This window comes from Cheilinus undulatus, linkage group 11 (assembly GCF_018320785.1).
Source record: "Cheilinus undulatus linkage group 11, ASM1832078v1, whole genome shotgun sequence".
NCBI classification, from domain to species: Eukaryota; Metazoa; Chordata; class Actinopteri; order Labriformes; family Labridae; genus Cheilinus; species Cheilinus undulatus.
Genome location: NC_054875.1, coordinates 37,467,837 through 37,492,657, shown reverse-complemented (window position 1 = coordinate 37,492,657; position 24,821 = coordinate 37,467,837). Strand labels below are relative to the sequence as shown.

The following is a 24,821-nucleotide window of genomic DNA, read 5'->3' as shown; positions in this document are numbered from 1 at the left end:
CCTTTTATTATTTCTGCCCCTGCCCCTCAAACATCCTGAGTCCGCCACTGCCATAGTGGTGCAGTAAGATCTCTGATTGGTTGATTTTGCCTTTACCGGCTTGTGGGTTTTTCCACAGCAAGTGAATCTAACTTTTTTTCAGCAAAAGACAGTTTGAATGGGGAAACGAAGATGTATGGTCATGTAGAAGACACAAGCAACTATGTTGACAACTTTGCCAAAAGAAAGATCAGCTTATTTGCAATCCTGGGCAACATTACTAGAGTTCACACAATCCAAGAGTGTCACAGCAACATCTGTGATGGAGCTGGGATTTTGGCCGTCAGCTGCTACAATTGAAGATAATGGTCTTGGGTGATAACTGACTAACGCCCCCCCAAAAAACAAGTACTGCATGCTGCATCATATACTGTGCCTCACCTCAATTGCCGCAACTAGACGCACCAACCACAGCGTGTCAACAGTAAAACTCCCCACCAGCCACTGCTGGGTCAGGTTCTTAATTTCAGAGCCAAGAGCCCTCTTGGGACTCACCTCCCCGCCTCATTGGGTAAGAGAAAAAACGGTAAGAGCAGTGGTATTTCAAGAGGAGCCAAGGCCTCCCATTTATTCTACATCTTGAACAAAAGATGGCACCAAATTTCTGTTTCTGTGATCTCAAACAGAGCTGCTACTACAGCTGCTGGGATGTGCAAAACAGCTGTTCTGTTAAATCACTTTGCCAGCAGGGAATAGAACAGTGGCATAAAGTGTTGTTGAGGGTTTGCTCACAGAAAATAATAGGGGTGATCATTAGGGTGCATGTTGGATGGCTCTGGCTCTAGCTTAAACTCTGTGGTGACGACAGATGGCATCAAATATGTCACTTTGCGCCGGATCAGCATGTAGTCATTGATCCCAAAAAGTTCTGTGGCAGTAACGTTTCCAACCTTTAAAGGGCAGTTGCTCTAAACATTTTGTTTTCCAATGTCAAGATTTAGACCCTGACTGATCAACAACACTACTAAACCCATATATAAATAGATTTTCATCTTAATGAAGTGGCCTGAGGGTACATCCATCCATCCAACCATCTTCTTCCTCTAATCTGTGGTGATAGCAGGCTGAGCAAGTCAACCCAGACGGCCTTCTACCCAACTATACTTTCCAACTCCTCCTGGGGATCTCGAGGCATTTCTGGACCAGATAGGATAAATGATCCCTGTAGCGCATTCTGCATTCTGCGTCTCCTCCCTGCTAAACGTGCCCGGAAGACCTCCAAATAGAGGCGCCCAGGAGTCAGCCTTAGATGTAGGGTGAGGAGTTCATCCGGAGGGACCTCAGAGTAGAGCCACTGCTCCTTCGCATCAAAAGGAGTCAGCTGAGGTGGTTTTTGACAAAACTTGTCTTAATGTCTTTCCACAGTTTAAGTTCACTCTGTTGATCTTCTCCCATGGAAACAAGGCAGTTCCAGCAGCATGCCAACACCTCCCCTGTAGCAACAGTTTAAGGCATTAAAATTCCATGCTGAAATAATGACTCTTCTTATTCGTGATCTGCTTTTTAAGGTCATGTAGAGGCATAAGAATCATTTCTAGTGTGTTTCAATAACAGTTAAATCTCCATGCAGAAGCTTTCAGCTGTTGCAGACAGTACATTCCACACAAAAGATCAGCGATCATGTCAACTTTAAAAATAGCACCTTCTGCAAACATTTAGTGATTATACAATACAGAAATCCCCCCACTGCTTCCAGCATGTGTTGCTTCTGTTTACCATTGGCGGATATTCAAACCGTACCGCCACCATGGTGCATCATATAATGTGCGTCATCTGATGCCCCTAGCACACTTGGAAACATCCTGGCAGAGCAACAGGACCACACAGCACATCGTGTTGAGCGTATAAATTGAATCTTTGGTGCTGCCCCGGATTCCACAATCTTTTGTGCCTTTTATTTCTTATTTTTTTCTCACCTCAACAGCAAATCTCTTCAGCGCTTGCTTGCTTGCCAGGAAATGTCTTCTTTTAAAAATGTAATTCCTAAAAAAGCTGGGACTGTTGGTCACAGAGGTCTGGGTATTTTTATAACATTGTGTTTCTCCTCGTCCATTGTGACAGGTACACGACCAGAGAAGAATACTGGACAGGACAAGGAGCTGTGATTCAGTGGCTGTGCCTGTTCAGAGAGTAGTGCTAAATAAAAACAGCTTCATTTCTGGAGCATTGACCAGCATTGATGCTGGAAAATAGGACAGTGGCATACAGTGCAGTGTTGTGTTTGGGAGCAGCGATTCTTTGTGAGCTCAAGTAGGCCTTGATTATGTCGCAGACACTGAAAAGAAGACAGATGTGGGGACATTTTAAGCTGACATCTATTTATATTGTGTACTTCTGGTTTTGGGGACAGCTAGCTACCATGTTTCAGAGAAGAGACAGCTTATAGTCGGAGCAGGCTATACCACAATGTCCCACGCCTCCTCTTTGAGGGATAGTTTGAGGCCGGAAAGAAGAGGTCAGTTATGATGCCATCTTTATTTATTAAAAGAGGAAGGCTATCTAAAAAATGTGCAATGGTGGTGCAACCTGGGTAGCGCTGAAGTAAAGTCAAAAGGGCAGCAGGCAGCTCAGAGTGGCAGCTTTAGAGGGCTCCGGGCAAAAGAAAACTCACTTACAGAGGGACTACATCCTGAGTACATTGTGGACAGGGCAAGGAGAGGAGAGATAAGGGCCACTCAGTCACTCCTTTGTGCTGTCACCATCATACAGTCCACGCCGCTTTTGCAGATATCATCATTACTCCTGTTTCAGACTGGGTGTGTGGTTTCTACGTGCAGCTGCTGCACGTGACAGCTCCGGTTTGCACCATCAAAGCTTTTGTGTGTGGTGGATAGAGGCTGCGTCTCCCTGCTGTCACAGCCCTGTCTTTCTTCACAATTTTAACCTCAATAAATCTCCCTACGAGTAATCTGAATCAATAAACACATTTCAGACATTTTCTACCCATACTGACACACATTTATGCTAAAACAAGGCAGATATGGCTCTGTATATATCATTTTACTGTCAATTTTTAGATGTGCACAGCTTGTGTAAAAAATATTCGAGCCCTCTATTTTCTAAATTAACCTTAGATGCATATAGGGGCATGAGGCGCAGGGTTCAAACAGGCCCCGAAAGCCCAGACTTCTTGACATGTATATTGCCAAAATGATGTCACAACCACTCAAGGAAGACTTACCACAAGCTGCGTAAATTTCAAATTATGATATTTTAAGAAAAACACAGTTTATTCATAATCTCAGGGGAAAAGAATTCTACAACAAAATCCTAGTCACATAGATGTTAGCTGGGCCTGATGTTTCCTTGGACGTGTTTGCTGCCCCCCCGGTGAACTTCAGCTGTCAGCTGCTACCACTGAAGATGATGGTTGTTTTTACTACAGGGAATAATCTTCTTCTGAAACCACAGCTGCCAAAAAAGTGGGTGGTAACGGTATAGTTCTGACGATGAAGACTGACATCACATATGCCATCTGCTTCCAGATAAGCCAGTAAAAATAATTTAATTTCAGTAGCCGGGTTTCAACCTGTAGAGTCACTACGCCTATTTCTTACACAACATGAAGTATTTTAATATGTTGTATTCAAATGTCTGTGTTTGTGCCCAAATTTATAAGCACCTTAACTACAAACCTTTATATAAAGGTTTCAGCTGAAAAGAGTTGTCTGGGGGTTTAGTTAATCAAGTTACACAACTATGACCATATCTCGTTGCCAAAAATGAAGGTATAAGGCTTTCTGATCATTTTAGGATAGAACTACCTTTTAAAACATTACTGCTGCGCTGTAATATAAAATTCTCGACAATTTCCAACTGGATCCAAAGGACTCAGTGCATTTGCTAGTGCATCTGTTTTGCTAAAGTGGGGGTCCTAAACCCTAAAGCTGGGCTTACACTATGTGATTTTAAGCCAGCTGTACGACAGTCGTGACTGAATGTCAGCACACACTGTGCAAATGAATCACATATGACTCACAAGCTATACGCACAGTTTACGTGCTCGCACTGTACAGTCTGATAGTCGTGCTTGACCTGAGTGCTCATACTCTACAAGTAAAGTCGGGATGGACTGAGACAAAAATCTGAGGGGTTTCCTTTGAAAAAGTCTCACATACTCAGGTTGGAGTCATATCCAGTACCTTGCTCTCTCTCCTGCTAGTTCTCTCTATCCCACACACACAAACAGCACCACCATCCAAGTCAGCTGCAGGTAGGCTTTTTATTTCCTTCATTGTATTGGGGTTGGGGGGCATTAGAAAGTCATCCTTCTATTGTCATGATGGTTGAGATGCTGTCTGACAGTTTACAAAGAAAATACCCTAAAGTTGAGGATTCTGCTCGTTGTTCTGCTCTCACTGTGGGAGTGTCTGAAGTTGTATGACCAAAATATCAAACAGAAATCCATCTGACTAGTCAGCTGTCATATCCCTCAGTACACTGCACAACAAACAAGGCGTGATTCGACTGAAAGTCTGTGTGACTTCCAATTGAGTCACGCGACTCAAAATTCGTGGCTGAATCAGACAAAATTTGCACAGTGTATGCCCGGCTTTCCGTGGGTCACACGAAAGCGCTAGAAAGGCCATTAAAAGTTGGGAGTACAAGAAACTAAAACGGGAAAAAACAAAAAATCAACTTGTGAAACTTTCTAACATTTGTCTGGTTAAAAAGCCATGTTTAATGCCATATAAGGGATGCACAATATTATCTGCATGATATTGATTTTGGAAGACATCAGCTCAAAAAGTAAATTACTGGTATCAGCAGATATGAACATTTCTGAAAATATCTACAACCGATATTTTGGCTTCAAAAATCTGCCTATATCAGCTGAAAATACTGACCATACAAATTTAGCATGTAGCATTAGTTCAGGTAGGTCACAGAGTCAAGTGATGTCATATAATCTAGATCAGCTGATGCAGCTCACACAAGCCGTATCAGCTGACGGCCAGCTGATTTATTCTAAGCACACTATTGGCTAATAATATTTATGATGCCATATTCAAACTGCTCTAGCCTGGCTGTGTTTTACTGTTCCCTCTGCAAGCTGCTTTTTGCAACCCTCCTCCAACCCCAGCTATAACCTTGCAAAGCAGATGGATACGCCCGTTTCCTTGTTTTTCACAGGCGAATCCATCTTGCAAAGTTCCTATCTGAACCGTCTGGGCTCGGTTAGAAAGTGACAGGACCAATCAGCGACGAGTGGCAGTACTTTCAGGCGCAGCAGAGTCGTGACGTAAACAAGCAGCAGCAAGAGCTGGTGCAGTTATGGTGGAAGAGATTAACTTGACAACATTTCTTCGTTAAAAGAAGAACAAAGAACAGCAGTTAGTTGTTTTCTTTACAAACACGACAAAAGTCGAGTACTAACTATGTAACTATGTCACGTGTTTTGTTGCTCTGATTGGCCCGTAGAGATGTGACAGACAGAACATTCACCCAATCACACTGAGTTTTTTACAAAGCCTCTGCCTTTTCTCAAACATTTCCTATTAAAGCTTTCCCAGATGGATGTGTGAAACACATCCACCTGGCGTGTCAGGTTACCCCAGCTCCTCATTTATGCTGTATCTACTCTGCCCTGGGTTTATATACTGCAAAATATGAATTACAGCAGTAAAGGCAGATTAATTAATGCTAATAAAGAAAAAATGTATAACAGCAAATGATGTCTGTTTCTTGATAAAGTGGTCGTGACTGCAATAATTAAGTCGAGTTTTAGGCTGGACCAACGGACCTACTTCATAATCATTCCTTAAACTTTATAGTATGTTTTAAGGACTGTTTTTTATACTGAAACTTTAAATAATGTGTTTCAATGACCAAAGTTTAAGATCTGAACTTCAATGAAGTATGAGTTTCAACATCAGCATTAGCTAAAAGTAATTTCTAAAATGTTGGCATATTGGATATTGGCAAAAATCCAGTATTGTGCATCCCTTTGGCATATGCATGTGTTCATTTCCTATGGGAATCTTTAAGTGAAAAAAAAAAAAAAAAACACTAAAGAACATTTTAAATTCAATGAGTTAAAAAATATGTTTATTATTGTTAATTATTACTAAATACATTTAATGAAATGAATAAATTAAACTACTGTAAATACAATTAAGTGAAATAATTGCCATTGCCAAATAATTTTTGATAATTGCCATCAGAAAGTAAAAGAATTGTATGAATTTTTGCTTGAGGGAGTTCATGGCTTTGAATAGTTTGGGAACCCCCCCTGCTTATGAACTTAAAATGCAAATATGCAGCAGGTAAAACTCGCCCGTCTCGGAACCCTCACTGCATATTATCTCTTTTTACATGCTAATATAACTTTATCAGTGAAAGTTGGCTGACCTAACCCTGTGAGAAGCCAGCGCTGTCAGAAACTGGGAAAAATATGTTACAGTCTCAAACGATGGATGTGCGTAGTCCAGACAGGTTATCAGGACTCTGCAGGACTAGAGATGACACTGAGCTGGCTGGGCGAAAGGAAGAGGCCATTTTCTTGGAGTGACAAATATCTGCAGGAGTACAAACAGAGTGCAGGGCCCCTGTTGGGAGAATGCCTGAGCTTTGTCTTTGTCACACTGTGTGACACAGACTCACAGCGCCACTCCCTGAGGTGTGTGGCGGCGTGTCCATGTGCACGCACACACAAAAGGGAGGCGACAGTCTCTCACCATCACATCTGTACCTGTGCTGGTAGCTCAACTCCTGTGTGAAAGAGAGCAACTGGAAAACGCCTACAAGCTACGGAAGTGATGGAGCTGGGGCTGAAAACTTGCCTGGTATCATTTTAAGACTGGTGATGAATAAGACAAGATGCCAACACTGCATTGCCAACACCTGAGGTGCAGGAAGGCTGAACCTGGGTGAGCCAAGGACAGATAGAGCTGGGCCTTTTATGGCAGCGGCTGGTATGGGGAGCAACTTGGAGCGAGGTAAGGGAACGCTAGCTCCTCAGCACTGCTGTGAGCCAGCAAGATTAATGTAGGCTCTCTGGAGCAAAAGCAACATCCAGAGCCTTAATAAGGTACAAACAATCGGTTCCACTCCGCTGGCTTCCCAGGGAAAACTATTGTTGTGCCGCATTGTTTCTTGGGAAGGCTCCTTGGAGACACAGGGCCGACTGCAGCATGTGACTGTCTCCATTACAGCCAGGGGAGAGCTCAGTGTAGACCTGTGTTTGTCTGTGTCAGGGTGAAGGTTGTCTCTCACCTACACTCACCCAAACCCCACCTTTACCCCTCGTTCCCTCCCTTAAAACCAAAGTCTCACACTTACCTCAACTCCCTGTACTTTCAACTTCATGTGATCCTCCCGTGTGGTCTTCCCGTCTTTCCTCTTCTTCCAGCAGTAGCCATCTTTTCTGTACTTCACCTTCTTCCTGTTGTACAATATCATCGACCCATTCTGCGGCCTGGATCCAGAGAGACAGTACACAGAGGGGGAGGAAAAAAAGAGTTAAAATGGGAGAAGATGAGAAGAATTTTTAGGCAAAGTTGCAGCACAGCTCGGGGACTCATTTTAAGGATGTACAAAGAGGGCCGACACTGCGAGAAAATGCACTCGCGACTAAGATGACAAGACTTCTTTATGGTGTTTTTCAGGGCTGGTATGCACAGTTTGACAATGAACAAAGCACCCTTCAGCATACATTTCTCACAGTGAGAAGTATGTGCAGCTTAAGTGACACTCCTCACAAAGTAAATTACATGAAGGCCAGTGTGTAAGGCAAGCAGAATGGCGGTTAGAGGATGGGGGGGGGGCTTCCTTTCTTATCTCTCATTCATCCAACTTAAATGAGTTGTGGTGTTGGAGGTCCCTTGGGGGAGAGAAGAAGATCCTCCCTCACACTCCATTCATAATTTATCCTCACTCCAGCAGACCACAGCCTGTAGGCTCATAATGATATAATGTAACTATTTGATGATAATCTGCCTTTCCACTTCGATTTGTAATAGAGGCATTTGGTGCTCAGAGTTAAACATTAACAGAAAGTGTGGCATCAAACATTTATGGCTTACTCCACAATTAGAGGATGCCTGAACATACTTTTGTGAGCATGTGCTTGTGTATTGTTGTGAAGCTTCGTATCATCACTTTACATTCATACCACATTGTGCATCAGTTTCACACTGTGTTTGCTGTACTCCAACCATGGGTGTCATGGGTGGGAGGCTCCTCCAATAAATATAACATTTTTGTTTGGGTTTATTTCTTTAAAGTCAGCAAAATATAACACAAAAATCTAATTTCAAAGTCTTTTGGATACTAAAAATGTGCCTTTGCTACCTAATGTAATCCATAGTTATCATTTAATTGAACAACAATAGACTTTTCAAGACTGTAACACAAAGTTATATATTTGCTAAAGTTGTCACAATTAAGCCTGTGCTCACAAAAGCAAAATGGTAATATACTGTCACTGTGGACCGTTCATCTGAGACGCCATATGTTGGAATGGAACTGCTGTAATTTGTGGGAAAAATGGGTTTCCTGTCTTAAATGTTTTAAAAGATTCAACTTTATTCATAAACAAAGTCTAAAAGTTACATTAATGAATTGACCCAATTGCTAACTGAGACTAAGCAACATTTCAAAGAGATAAAAAAAATCAGATGTCTAACCTGGGACGGTGGTTCCTTTTTGCTTTCTCAGCTTCATCTAAAGCTAACATAGCATTGCTGGCTAAGTAAATCACATTATCAAATAAGCCAATGTAGCTAAGTTAGCTTTAGCAAAGTCAGCTTTAGCAAATGTAGCTAAAGCTAACTTAGCTATGTAGACATGTAGTTTACATAGCTGCTTTGTTTAGCTACATTAGCAAAGGAGCTGCAGAAGCTATGTAGTTACATTAGCTAAGTAGCTTGCACAGCTAACGGGGTACCTTTGTAGACCACAGCGCTTCGTTATCTACATAGCTCTGTTATCTACATAGCTAACACGGCTAACAGAGCTATGTAACCTACACTTGCTGCATTATAATTTCATGGAGGATGAGATTCTTTCTTTTAAGGAGACTGTTTACTTGGCTTTAACAAACAATCTGTGGCCTCTCCTGCATGTCTCACCCCCACTCATCCTTGGACTCCATCCACTGTCCTCTCTAAAATAAAAGAAGAAAAACCCAACAAAATACCTTATTAAAAAACAAACAGAACAAAACATGTCCTGTTTGATATCACAAAAAAAAAAAAAAATAGTTCCAGGTAATCAACATTTGTTAATTCCCTGTTTATAAATACATTGGCAACATTGCCATCGTATTTGTGCAATGAAGTATGCAGGAGCTTGCCCGCAATTATAGATGAAGATAGGCTCTTCACGTTTTTATCATGAAATAGAAACACATTTTGAAACTTCTATTATTTTAATTAGTGACCTTGCTATTAAGTATCAGCATTAAATTGTTTTTAACTTTTTTCAATTTTTAACCTAGATGTTAATTTGGAAAAAAAGATAATTAAAACCTTTAACTTTTGGTAAACTCTGATTCTGTTAACTCCATTTATGCAACTAACTCATCTGCATCATGCATCCTGTCAGCCATGGATGTGGAAAGAAAGAAAGTTTGTAAAAGATGTGATAACTTCACACTACTGAGTGGTGCAAATGCAATATTGACTTGCATTGCTGGAGTTGGTGAATGAATAAAATGTGGTGGGTTTTAAAACTCCAACTTGTTTACCTGAGAAAGACAAAAGATTCACATCCTGCTTTTGCATCATAGACATGACTCATACATTAACCAGACACACCAGATAGACTTTTTAATGTCTCAATTGCATGGATACATTCACATTCATCTGGGAAAGCTCCCATACAAAGCGTTTGGGAGGTGCAGAACTTTTCCAAAAATTCTCAGAAGTTGACTGGAGGAATGTTCAATCTCACTCATTACAAGCCAATTAGAGTGACCAGACAAAACGAGGTTGTAGGGATGCGCAGCTCCACGTTAGCTTAGCAGGCAAATGCTGTTGTGATTTACAAACACTGGAGCTTGTTGGCGGATAAAACTCATGCTGAGGCTGCTAAGTGCAGTTCTTTGCTCTTCTTTTAATAAAGAAATGTGGCCTAGTTCTGATAAAACTGCTGCTCATGGTTAGCTACATCCAAGCTACACCAGTGGAAGCCATTGGGCATACCTGCTCTCAGTATAACTAATCCATTCCAGTAGCTACCACCTTGTTCTCCTCAAATGTTGCTGATTGGTCAAATCTGTTTTTCAGGCCTGGCACAGTCATTCAAATTAGAGCTTTGCAAGATGGATTTGCCCGATGACAGACATGGGATCAAGCAAGGTTAACAGACAACCAAAGCAAAGCATTCTGCCTACTGTACTTAAGTGGGCGTACTAGATAAGAAGCCAAAATGCCCATCTCTGCCCAAGGCACTTTTGACTTTCCTAAGTCAAAGCCTTTAAAGAACTCAAGTCTGCACACTTTGCAAAAAGTTGATGATTTGATAGTTTCAGTTTGGAACACTCCTCATATATTTAACCATTTATTTATCTAACATTCATAACCATTTATCAATTTTCAACTTTATTGTTGATGAAACAAATTAACTGCTATCAAATATTTTTGGTTGGAAGTAAAAATTTCTATAGTCTGTGCCCATCTTTGATAGTGATTACCTTTGAAATAATAAAGAAAAAATTAGGGGCTTTTTTTTTTGTGTTAAGGTTAGCTGTGGGGCCCAATGTGCTATCTTTCCACCCCTGTGACACCCCTGACTCCCAACAACAACTATACAAAAATCCAGCAGCTGTGATGGTTTGGAGCTTCCCAAGTAAAACAAGTATGCAGTCAGCTGGTGAGCCGTGTTAGCCTTGTGCTTTGCTGCTCACATCCTCACAAAAACTAGGAAAACTCTCATCAAAGCAAAGAACAAAAGCTGACTTGATTTGTGTCTTCCATGAGGAAAAAAAACAACAATTGTTTTGCATTGTTTTGTTGTTTATTGTAATTTTGTTCACAAGGTTTATTTATAACTCCGCATGCATCATTTTGCAGGGGCTTCCTTTGGGGGCCTGGCCGCGTGTTTATCTTGGTATCACTCATCAATCATTTTCCTCGGCTGGGATCTCAGGGGCCAGTGTAGAGGGGGGAGGAGGAAGGGAGGTGGGGTCCCTGCAGTCCCCCCTCTGTGGCCCCTGACAGCACCTTCTAATGAGAGACGCCACTCACACACAGACGTGCAAACTCCTTCCTGATCTCCCTTCTTCCCTTTCCTCCTCCTTTTCTCCTCTCTCTCTTCTCACTGTCAGTCAACTCAAGCTGTGCACCGGGGAATGCTTTGTCTCCTCCCTAGCTCCGACTTTTCTTCTGCCTTTTTCTCTCTCCCTCTTGTTTCATCTGTTCCAGGATCTCTCACCTCTATTCTCCCACACCGCCCTCTCTCCTGCTGTCTCCTCCTCGCTCACGGCCTCTCTCTTGTTGAATACTCAGCATACTTTGCAGAAAACAACTATTAAAGAGACGTTTTTATTGGTCAGTTTGAAAAGGGGGACTGCGACGACAAGTATAAATTGTGTTCTGGTTTACAACGTCCGTAATGTCACCGATGGTGGAGGCGTGATCATAAATGGCACTCATGTACTAACAACTTTGCAGATTGCTGCAATTCCAACATGCACTTTCATATTTACATCCAAAATGTCACTTGAAGGACGCTCAGTTGACATGCCTACATCAGCACTCGGTTTCAATCAACTCACACTGAAATGTCCCCCTCTAACAGTGTGATCCTATTATTTGTTTCGATATCATTCCGGGGTTTTGTCCTTCAAAAGATACAAGGAGTGCGTGCTTCTTAAAATGTAGCTCTGCTTGAGACAAAAAGATGGGCGCGGATGAGATAAGGCAGAAAATCAAATGACACGGGGCTATCTGATCTCCTCCGGAGCACTGGAAATTGGGGTGAGGCGTCGGTGTCAGAGGCTCCACGGCGTATTTATCGGCTCGGCGCAAAAACTTATTCGCTCAGCTATTTTTGAGAGACTGTTAGGTAGATGCTATTTTCAATTCAAGGCGCTTTGGGCTCGAAGGAGAGAGCGGAGGCACCCTGGAGTAGGTCTGAGGCAGAGGCCTGTCGAAAATGCATGCTTTGGCAACATAATGTGTCTCCTGCTGTCTCCCTCTCCTTCCCACTCATTTTCTTCCACTGTATACTTAGGCGCTTCAATTAATCTTATCAGAACTATACATATTTATACATGAGGGGGAAAAACTAACTGCTCTGTTATCAAAGAAGCGTGACAGGAGGCCCACTGTCTCAGACGCCTAAATGTGGCAGATTAATATGGAAATACAGGCCTCTGACAAAAGTGCACACAAGCTCAGCAGCCGTTCTCTCTCCTCTTTGGAGTTTGCAGCGATAATAAGCTTTACCCTCAGGGTGGTGTTAGGCCATGTCCAGTCCTTTAGGAATCATTCATTTACCCAGGTAATGGCGTTCACTCAATCAGATTTGCTCATTTGAGGAAGTCGAGGGAGGGTGGGGTGGCAGGGGTTTATGAGGCCGGTGACGTGTTCAGCGTGGCAACAAAGCCAGAGCGAGAGGAGGCCTGGAGCGCACACAAGCAAAATATGGCTCACAGGCTCAGCTTGACTGTCTAAGGGCTAGTAAGCACTAAAAAAAGAAGAAAGCCAAGTAAGAAGAGGCTAAAACAGGCAGACAGGGAGAGAGAGAAATCTGTGTGAGTGTGAGATTTATTCCTGTTCCTGCAGGGATCAGTAGGGAGGAACCACCGAACTGGTGAATCATCATAAAACCTAAAATATAAACAGCAGAGGATTTCTGGAGTCTTCTGATTTTAACAACTGTTCATTTTTGCAAAGCACAAACAGGCTTATTCTGCAAATGCATACCCATGACTGCAGAGTCATGAACCCCACTTTCTCCATGTTATCAGATGGGACATGGGCCAAAGTTTAAAACCAAGTTTATGCTCAATAAAATAGTCATCTTTTGGATTTAGATATTGGATGCCTGTAATTTTCAGGCCCTCAGGTGGCACTGCATTAAAAAGAAGCTATGATTTTGTACTGGAAACCACTGTATGGGCTCAGGAACACTTCCAGAAACTATCATCTATGTCATCCACAAATGCAACTTAAAGCTGTATCATTTCAAAGCAGAAGCCATATGTAAACATGATCCAGAAATGCCACCATTTTCTCTGGGCCAAAGCTCATTTGAAATGTACTGAGGCAAAATGGACAACTGTTCTGTGGTCAGATGAAACAAATTTAACAGCTGAAAGTAAATAGAGGTTTAAGAGCAACATATGCTACCATCCAGACAATGTCTTATTCAGTGAAGGCCTGGCATATTTCATCTATGCCAAATCTAGATGGCCTTCTCTGAGTGCTCGCAGGTAAGGCTAACTCTAATTTACAAGGCTCTTCTTGGCTTAGTTCCTTTTTATTTATCTACTCTTCTTCAAAGAACTGAAAGCTATTATGCCCTGTGCTCTAGCAACATTGTTCATCTGCTTGTTCCTCATGTAAGGACTGAATTAGAGAAAGTAGCATTCCATTTGTCTGCCCGCTCTACATGGAATACTCTCCCGTCTGATTTGAAATTGTCTGAACTCATTTCACTTGGAGCATTTCGTTCTGTCTTAAATGACAGACAACGCGAGACCACGGAACAGTGCCTGTGTTTATAAATTTGTTATTGTGAGTCATTTTTCCAGCACTTTATCTGCAATTTACCTACGCACTTTCCAAATTATTGTCTGTTTTAACTTATTTTTGTAATTTATCACTGAAATGTATTATTTATTATGATGTGTGCTGCGTGCATCTGGCCAGGTCAGCTTTGTAAAAAAGAGATGTCAATCTCAATGGGTCTCTATCTGATTGAATAAAGGTGAAATAAAAAAAAAAAAAAAAAAAACATGCTGCACCATCACAACAGCATGGCTTCACAGTAAAAGAGTGGGGCACTGAACTGGACTGCCTACAGTTGATGAATAAATTGTTGATGAATAAATGTAGCTGCGAGCAACAAATTATCTAAGACCAGGGGGCAAGAAGGAGGAAGCTCAACAAGTCCTAAAACAAGAGTCAATGAACTTCTGTAATCGTAGACATTGTATTGGTTGAATGTAATATCAACACCATGGCTCTTCAAGCTAGCCTTCACAAAGCAGACTCAGGCTCCAGATGTGCTATATGTCAGTGCCTGTAGCTGAGGCTTCACCTTTGTTCAACAGGAGGTTGAGGTGTGCTGTCCATCTGTATAATTAGTCTATGATGTTTACATGATTGTGGTGTTATTCATAGAGCACTATTGATTTGTCAACTAAAATTATGACTAAAATATTCATCAACTACATTTTTTCCATGAGAAACATGAAACTAGGACTAGCTAAAAATAGTTGAGTCAGGAACACTCTCATCATACACTAACCTCTTTATTTCAAAATGGATAAAGAGGTTTAGTTGGCAGAGAAGGCTCTGCTTAAAATAAGCTCCCTGGGTTAGTCAAGCAGCATGCTTTGACTTTCCAGGGAGAACGTAGCTAGAAGCCCCCATATGGATAGAAGCATTTATAACAGTTCTTATTGAATACGGGGGCGTTAGTTCAAAAGTAATAACTCCATAGTAGCATAAATTCGAATATAAGGGTATAAAAAGCTTTATGCTATAAATGAGGTGGCTGGGGTGGAGGAGGCAGCAGCAGCAGCGTGCATTGTCAATAATGCATGCAGGGATTAGTAATAAGTAGATCATATTTAAATGGATGGCTGTGTTGAGAGAAAAAGGTGTGACTGGCTGTGGGAGCTGGGTGGCGATAAATGGGATCAACTAAACACAGCTGGACATATGGCTTCCATGTCCTACATGAACAAACACCTAGCTTCATATCTTTGGTGATAAAAACTCTGATGAAAATTAAGTTTAGTTTTCATTTAGGAGACTAAAATGGGAATAAATTAAATAAAAATAAAAAATAAAATGGGAATGTTGACCATTAAAAATCCTTCAGATTTCTCCAATGTGAGTATAAGGTATGCAATTATTTTAATCAGTACATTTTAAATCAGTTACAGTACTGAGAATGCATTACAGTTATTTTTTATGTTTATATTCATTTTGAAAAATAGCTGATTAAACTAATAAAAAAAAAAAAAAACTAAAGGCCTTGACCTAAAGTACAGTCAAAATTGTAAGGACTTTTTATTGACAAAAGTGGCACATGTGCACACAATCCAGAAATGCAGAAGCTCATTTAAATGGAATAATGAAAAACTGAACACTGTTCTGTGGTCAGATGAATTAAAAATGAAAAATCTGGCAAATGTCAGCACCCGTAGCAGACAAAAAAAAATTAACATTACAGAAAAATTAAAGTAATTCTAATCTAAAAACTAGAACTAAGACTGAATGTCAAAAAAAGCTGCCAAATTAACAGAGCCATAGAGCAGAAATTAATCAAAGCTGCTCATTTCCTCAAAACACATTAGATTAACTGTTACTGGATTACCTTACTCAAAACAACTCAACTTTATCAAGTGCAGTCAGGAGTGAGACAAAAGTACAACACTTTATTTGTATTTTTTTCTAGCATTTTAAAAGTAGGAATTTCTTGCTGCAGGTCATTTCCTGTCAAAAGAGTTCAAGAGAATGAAATATTTCTGTCTAGGTGGACCAGTGTAGCAGTAATAGCTGGGCTCTGGTCTCCCTCTCCCTTTTCCACACTGTCCAATTCCCCATGATGCCCTGGGTTTGATTAATACCATACATGCTGTTTTTCTCCCCAGCAAGCTCAACTAGCATTGCAGCCAGGAGAAAAGAGGAAAGGGTGATGGGGAAGAGGAGGAGAGGAGAGGAGAGGAGAGGAGAAGAGAGGAGAGGAGAGGAGAGGAGAAGAGAGGAGAAGAGAGGAGAGGAGAGGAGAAGAGAGGAGAGGAGAGAAGAGGCTTTGAAGATCGGAGGGCGAGCTGGTTGGGGCCTGAAGTGGCTCAGGAGGGAGGCAACACCTGCTGTTCTCAATTACCCATCAGAGCCTTCAGCCATCACAGCCTTTACCCCACTGTGTCAACAACCACACTCACACCTACTACTCCTCCACGCACATCTACACTCTCAAAAACCCACACCTACACTTGGTGTCACACATACCAACCCCATTAAGTATAAATATGAGGCACAAATATGCCCCTAAGCATGTGTGTTTGTGTACACACATGCATCACTCACACATGCTCAAACACACCAAGTTTGTGGTCACCCTGTTGGTCCATCTCGGGACAATATTAATAGCAAGAAGAGTGACAGAACATCAATAACACACTGATGCTGGTCATTACGGTTTCTGTCAATCACAGGTAAAACATAGGTCACATGTGTTAAAACACATGTGGACGTGCAAGCACATACACGTATGTGGAGTTGTCAGCCACGAGCAGCAGAGGTGTGTCTACCTGTAATGTAATTATACTTCAAGCAACAGTGCTCTATTAGATGGCACATCATGTTTGAGCAGGATGTGTGAGCAGAAAGGTGCTGGTGAGGCGTCAGGCGGTCCTATCTGGACGCATCACGTGCAATTGATGACTCGCAGATAAGCCGCTCCCTTCAGCCCCCTGCCAAAGAATGCATCAGGAAGTGGGGCGTTCGCTAAAACTACTTTAAATGTAAATCTGCCACGGCCTCAGGATTGAGATTCATTGTCTGCGCTGCTCTGAAGCCCTCAGACTCCCCCCGCTAGTGTTCGTATGCCGCCGGGTCGCGGAGTTCTTCGACTGCCAATGAGGCCTCGGCGCCTGGTCACTGTCATGTCTGCAGTTTCTACTACTCTAGTCCAGAGCGGCCTCAGCTCTGGGCTCTGAATGCTTAATTAGATATGCTGATTAAGGGAGGAAGGGGCACTGTGGCGGGTCAGTCATCTGGAACAAGTTGCGCAGCATCTTTTTAATCATCTCCCTTCATCCTTGCTTTTCTTATAATGTGCAAATCTATTTTCTCAGCAAGTCTGGTAAACTTTTATATCTAGAGATGTTTGACACATCTTTGCCTGATAGCTACAGATTCAGATTCCCTTGGACTATGCCTATCCTTGATACCAAAACTCAAGGCAGACACTGATGCTTGATACTTACATGAGAGTTTGATACCAAAATTTGATATCAAAATTTGATACTGCCTATAGGAGCTGATGCTGGATATTTAATACTATTATGGAAGTATTATGGAAGTCCAAAACTGCTGCTTGTACCAGTTCTGAAGGCTAAAACTGATGCATGATATCAACACTTCATGCTAATATTTACGGCAAATTAAAATGCTTGATACCAATGCGATACCAATGCCTGATACTGTTGTGGAAGGCTAATACTGATGCTTGATACAATACGGATGGGCACTATTGACACTGGACAATAATTGAAGCCAAATATCCATGATCTATTACTTTTCAAGGCTAATACTGATGCTTGATTTAAGTTTTTGAAACGAATACTACTGATTGTTAAAGCAAATACTTGACAGTGATACTGAAACAAAAAATAAAGCTTGATATCAATATATTGGTACCATTATTGAAAGCCAATACTAAGACTTAAAACTAATACATGATATTGATACTGAAGGCCAATACTGTTAATTGATGCCGGTCATTGATACTAATATTAAAAACCCAATCCTGATGCATGACACTGATATATGAAACCAACTTTGAAGGCAAAAAATAAAGCTTGATTCCAATATTTACGTTACCTTATTGAAGGCAAATACTAAGACTTAATACTAATACATGATATTAATAGTGAAGGCCAATACTGATAATTGATGCCAGTACTTGATACCAGTATTGAAAATCCAATCCTGTTGCTTGATACCAACATATGAAACCAATTTTGAAGGCCAAAATAAAGCTTGCTACCAATACTTGATTATTGAAAGCCAATACTTATGCTTAATAACTATAATGGACATTTATTGCAGGCTAATAATGATGTTTACTATCAAATTTCTACTCTTACATCGATGCTAGATACCACTAGCTGATACCAATATTGAATACCAATACTTGTGCTCGATATCAACATCTGATACTGATATTTAAGGACCATACTGAAGTTGATACCAATACTTGGTATCGTTATTGGAGGCCAGTAAAGATGCTTGATACCAGTTAATACCAATATTGAATGCCAATCCATAAAACATAAAGCTTGATACCAAAACATGTTACTGATAATGACACTAATTCTGGACACCAACACTTGATACTGGTAGTAAAGGCTAATAAAGACGCTTGATACCAATACTGAAAAACAATACTGATGCTGGATACCAACTGAAGGCCAAAAAAGACACTTGTTATCAATACATTATATTTGTGATGAAGGCCATTACTGATACTGGACTTAAATACTTCATACTGAAGGCCAGTAGAATGACAGTCTCATGTTGTTTTATACCAATTATTGATACTGATTTTAAAGCCCAAAAAAGAAGCTGATACCAATATTTAATACCAGTATTGAGGGCTGATACCAAGGCTTCATAACTGTATTGAATACCATTATTAAAGGCTTACATTGATGTTTGAGATCACATTTTTTACTGATATTATATTCACACTAATTGCAGTACCTGATATCAGTACTTAAGGCCAATACTGGTGCTCAATGCCATCACTTGATACTGGTTCTGAAAGCCAATACTGAGGTTGATACTTACAACTGGTAAAAATATTGAGGGTCAAATATATAGGTTGATACCAGTACTTTATATCATTACTGAAGGCCAATACTGATCTCGATACAAAAAATCAATACCTTTATTGAATGCCAATACTTGATACTGAGGGCTTGTATTAAAGCCTGATACCAATACATATCACTGACATTTATAATGATTTTGAATACCAACATCTGATACAAATAGTGAAAGCTAATAAAGATGCTTGATACCAACTCTTGATACCAGTTTTGAGGAACAATGTTGACGCTTGATAGTTCGTGTAGGACAGTAATGACACTTGATATCAGTACTCTATTCTTGTCATGGCCAATGCTGATTCTTGATTTGAACACTTGACACTAATACTGTCGGTCAATACAGATTTTTTTATACTATTTATTGATACCGATTTTAAAGGCCAAAAGGCTTGAAACTAATACTGTTACTGAAGGCTAATATCGATAAGTAATAGCTGTACTGGATACCAATATTGAAGGATTATACTTATTAAACTTATCAAATTCTATACAAAATACTGATGTTTGACTCTGGTAGCTGATACCAATGTTGAAGGCTAAAACCGATGCTTGATACCAATATTTGATACCAACGTGAAAGCTGATATTTATCCTTCATACTGATATTAGAAGCTGATACAGTGTTTGAAAGCATTACCTGATACTGATTTTCATTACCATTACCCATGGTTTATACCCAATATTTGATACTAACATAAGAATCTGATATCAATCTTTGTTACAATACTTGATTTTTCTAATTCATATTGATATTGAAAGCCAATACTTATGTTTAATTATGAGTTGATGCTGATATAAAAGCCAAAAACAGCTGTTTGACTACAACTTGATGCCGGAATTGAAGGCCAGTATTGATATCAGTGTGGATGAGGAAACTTGTTAGTCTAGAATTCTCACCATTTCTAGTATGAGGAAAACAAAGAAAACTTTGACATTGAAATGTTAATTTTTCCATTATACATATTTCAAAGGATGTCCAGATGGAGCGCAATATTTGTTCACCCAGCATGCTACACTAAATACAACAATAATTATGAGAGGCTAGCTGCGGCCCTGGAGATGTAATTCAGGATAGCGAGACAGATCATACGCCTCCCCTCATTCCCTCTATCTATACTCCCAGTGTCTGCCACAGAACTCCAGCCCCGGCCTGCTGCCCTCCAGCACAAAACAGATGTTCCCTCCGCACTTATCTCAATGGAAAAATCACAGACAATTTACAAAGAATATAAATTACGTTCGTAGCCGCACATCAATGTCTCTGTCCCTATAAGACCTTGTAAAGAGGATAAGGGTGAATCAGTGCGGGAGGGTGGGTGTGGATTGTTGAGGGACAACATAAGGCGGATGGAAGCAGCAGGGGTGGAGGGGTGGCGGTGGTGTTGCTCTTATCTGGACCGCAGCAGCCCGGCAGAATGAGAGAGAGGCTGGTGACTGGCGCTGATGCGGCGCTGATAGCAGCTAAGCCGGTTTCATGCACATTTCAGGGAGGCTGCCATCACTGCTCAGACTTAAAGCTCTCAACTCCTGCCAGTGGATGAGGTTGGGACGTTATTTACAAATAGCCATGTCGTACACTGGTAACTCCATTCACTGTGTCAACACATGCACGCATGGCAGTGAGGCCTAATGTGCAGCTTTGATGCATAGCTTAGGTGACACGGAATTTGAATCTCAGTGCTTGAAAGGTTTTGGCTGTGAAGACATTTCTCATTCAGTTGAAATGCACACTGTTGCTGGTAGTGTGTGAGTGCATATAATGTGTTTAACTGGGTTGAAATGGTGATGACTTTTAGCTGCTTTTTCAAAGGGCTTCCTCATCATATTTGCTATTTTCAGCCTTTAGTCAGTATGCATATGCTCACTTGAAAATAGCGACTACAGAGAAGATGATTCATACCTCACATCCTCTCTGCTAATCTTCACAAATCATCCGTGGTGTGTCTCAGGACGTTGTAAATAAAAGCGCCATCAGAAGGGAGCTTCTTTACAGCCCGGCTCCTGCTGACAAGTACATGCTGAGAGCACCGTGCATCTGTAGACTTAAGTCCTGTAGCATCGCCTTATTATGACAATTTGTAAAGAGGGTGCTTTTGTACTTTCAATAATGCATGTGCAGCGGGTGGATTGCAAACAGCCTTATTTTATGTCATAGGGTAGAGTTGCTGTTTTAGCAGCTTGCATTCTCCCACGGTGAGAAAATACTAATGCAATTAAATCTGAGTTGAACTAGACTGCAGCAAGAAAAGGTCAGCTTTTCATTATTAGTAACAACAACCTTGCTTTCTATTAAAGAGAAGAGCAGGAGGATTCAGCCACCGAGTTAATGATGTGGCCTTGCACTTCCAAGACATATATTCAGAGCAGAGGATCAAAGATTTATGTCTCTCCTTACCCGTTTCCTATTAAAGCTTCATTCAACAAGTAGCATGAACTTGTTACTTTGACAGTACTTCAGATAAGAGAGTAAATTAGGTTACAAAAAAAGACAAGAAGAAGAAGAAGCTAGGTAAAGGAGGTATGAAACATAATTCATTATGCACTTTGGAGAAGATGTCCAGCAGATGTCCCACTTAGCACTATTCTCTTAGACCAAAACGAAAGTGTCCCTCAGTGCACCGCTTTCCTTCCGCACTTGCAGTGTTCTGACCAGACATTAGTAGGACTGGTCTCAATCTCTCAATCAGATGCTGCCAAAAGACAATCCTGTCCTTATTTCTATGAAGAACTTCAGACCAATGATTATTCATTTCCAGGTCTGGACCCAAGGTCTGCTACTTTTGGTCGGCCTGTATTTTTTATGCTAAAATGCCTGTAGAATCTCAACTCTTTTATCAAGCTATAGACATCTATTTTTTCAGGACATTCTGGACAATCACAATATGTAGGCTGCAAAGATGTCAGATAAATCTATCAAAAGTTATATGACCAGAAAGACCAAGATAAAAGATAAAACAGAAGTTGCATCTCATAGAACTTCATACAATCAACAATGACCAAGCTGTTAAACATCTTTATTTAGTTTCTACAGGCCTTGCCTATCAGGAGAATAAAAACAACTTACTAATAGACCTACAACAGAAACTATCACTGTCATTTATCCATTTTAGGAGCCCAAATGTCATCGTTTCATTTTTTGCGCCATAGCAGACTTGTTTTTCTAATTCTTTTCACTGGCAGATAACTATCTTGCCTCTTTTTTATCTTTGGCCAGCCCTGATTAGTTGCTACCACAATAGAAGAAATTGGAGCATCATAATTGGCCTTTAGGCTCACAGGAAGTTGTTGTCTTTAACTTCCTGTGTCAAAATTGAAGACAGAGAGCGATACTGCTAAGTTTTATATAACAAAAATGTAATGAATTGTCATGCTATCATAGATTTAGCGATGTGGATTTGTAGTATCAAAGCTATGAATAACCGCAGTGCTTTGCACCTGGATCAAAAATGTCCTGAAAGGGAAATAAATGCCAAAATCTAACTGTAGATCGATTAAAAAATTAAGCTTCTGATCACATTTTATTTCACAGAGATTGGTCCAATGAGTCCTGAGAAGTAGACAACACATGTGGTTCAGTGTCTAGTGGGTTGGCAATGTGTACTAAGAAAAAAAAAAATCACAAACTTCAATGATGTATAAAGCCCTCAAGCAGACAGGCATCCATGTATTTATCCATGTATTCTGTGAACACAAGTAAATCTTTTATTTCAAAATATCCCCTTATTCACCTCATTATCTTGACATAAGAAAGGCTTTTTTTCAATGATTATGTCGTAAGTCCTCAGAGTGTTTAAACAACAACCAAAATAAACATGTTATCACAGGACATGGAACAAGATAAGGGGTAGAAATGTATCACAACTGAGCTCGTGTAATGATGGGCATATTTTTGGCCTGTGGGTCCTATCAAATCATAAGATTTGATCCATCTAAGGTCTAAACTGTTACAACTTACATTATGCTTTTAAATTTGGGGGGAAAATTTGGGTCAGGATCTTTAAAAAGAAGGTGGTTGAGGGTCCAGGTCCAAGACCAGCTGAGAACTACTGGTTTAGACCAAACAAAGTCTTTGGTTTGGCTTGGAGTAAGTTCGTGAACTGTACTCTTGCCAAAAAAATAAACAAAAAAACATCATAAGTCTCTTGTGGGCGAAGCCATCTCTCTTCTCCCATGTGGTTGCAGTGTAAACCATGTTTGACCCTCGTCCCTTCCCGTCACTGTGACTCCAGAGCTGATAACAACAAACCCAGGTGAAGTTTGACTTATGTGTCCAAATTACATCTGAGCTAGCCAAAATAAAAATCATTCAAAAACATCGAAAACAATTAAAAATATATTAAAGAGCAACAGTTTTTTTTCCTATAAACCTACTAAGTTCCATAATCATTTTGAAGAAATTGTATTTTCTGTTGGTCAAAACTAAAACTACTCAAACTAGTCAAACAGATTTTTCAATGTCTGAAATCCCAAGGTGACTTCTTTAAATTACTTCCTCTGACCAACCAACAGTCTAATACCCAAAGAAACTTTCAGAAACAACAAACAAAATCAGCACAATAGAACTGGAACCAGTACATAGCTGACATTTTTTTGTTGAAAATTGGCTGCAAGGATGAATCAATGACTAAATTAACTTTCTTTTGATTGAGTCATTGAAAAGTCTTTTAGTCACCACACTTCTAAAGCCAACCTTCTTTGACAGTGAAAGTAAATGAACTCCTTAGTTCTTTGTAGAATTACAGCACACGTTGTCTCTCTCAGATCCTTCAAATTCAAAAGTTCTCTTTCCAAAGTTAACGAACTCGAATATTGAAATTCTGATGTTGGTTAGAAACAAACCAGTCATGCACTCATGCATGTGCTTTCCTCTTATGCTTGTTTTTGGTGGCTTTCGGCTTATCCAGCATTTACCTTTGACTACTCTGAAGGAGTTATAAGCCTTAGCAGCTGAGATGGGAGAGACTCTGCATCAGCCAAAAAGGCCCATTTTGTCAGATGCTATGTCTGGTATACACCAAACGATGCACATCCCCACTGTGAAGTATGGTGGTGGCAGCATCGTGCTGCGGGGATGCTTCTTGGAAGTCGGCCCTGGAGGGCTTGTAAAGCTAGAGGGTAAAATGAATATCGTAAAATCCTGGAGGACAATCTTGATCAGTCTGTAAGAGAACTACGGCTTGGGAGATTTATCTTTTGCAAGACAATGACCTGACAGGGCACACAGAAATGGTTGAAAGACGTCAAGGTGAATGTTCTGGGGTGGTCGAGTCAAAGCCTGGACCTCAATGCAGTAAATACTGACTTGAAGGGGTCAATATTTATGCAGTCACTTATTCAACATTGCATATTCTTATTTAATTGACATTACTTTGAAGAAATCTGTTTTCACTTTGACATTATTGAGGGTTTTTTGTATTTTATTTGTCAAAAAAGCCAAATTATATAGACCATGATTGGTTTGTAAAATCAATAAAAGGGTAAAACATTCAAGAGGGTGAATACTTTCTACAGGCAATGCAAATCAATAAGTTTTAGGTATTAACTTTCAGAGTAGATGTCCACTAGATGTCGCATTTTGGCACCAGTCTATCAAAGCAAAAAACAAGTGTCCCCCTGGCGCACCACCTCCCCCACCCCTCTCTCTCCTCCAACTGAGTGCAGCTGTTTCTACAACTGATCTCCATTCAGATATGCATCCCAAAATTGACTCAGTTCTTATATCTTTTAAATATTTCATATCAAACAAAGCAATTTATTCTGTTTGGTAGCTTCCCCTTGAATTGCACTCTAGCGACCAAACTCCACCATCATGCCTTTACTAACAATTTCCCTGAGTGGGGCCATCTGTCTTTCCTTACAAGGTGGCAAGACTGATGATTGGATGGATCGGGGTCACATGAATGAAATATGTTTGGACTGAAAACAAGCGAAAAGGGAGTCTGACTTCAGTCTTTTTAGTAAGACCTTACTTATGGATACATTTAGTTAGGTTATATTAAGTATCTGCTATATGTTTAAAAATGTCCTGTATTACCCTTTA

At 40.5% G+C, this 24,821-nt stretch overlaps 1 protein-coding gene across 1 annotated transcript in view; it reads right to left on the bottom strand.

Annotated features, from left to right (window-relative positions):
- camta1a (calmodulin binding transcription activator 1a) overlaps positions 1–24,821 on the bottom strand; it is a 529,164-nt gene that overhangs the window by 214,390 nt on the left and 289,953 nt on the right. Inside the window, exon 5 of the mRNA XM_041800377.1 lies at positions 7,321–7,456. Coding sequence (XP_041656311.1) covers positions 7,321–7,456 — 136 coding nt within the window. The remainder of the gene's footprint in view (positions 1–7,320; positions 7,457–24,821) is intronic.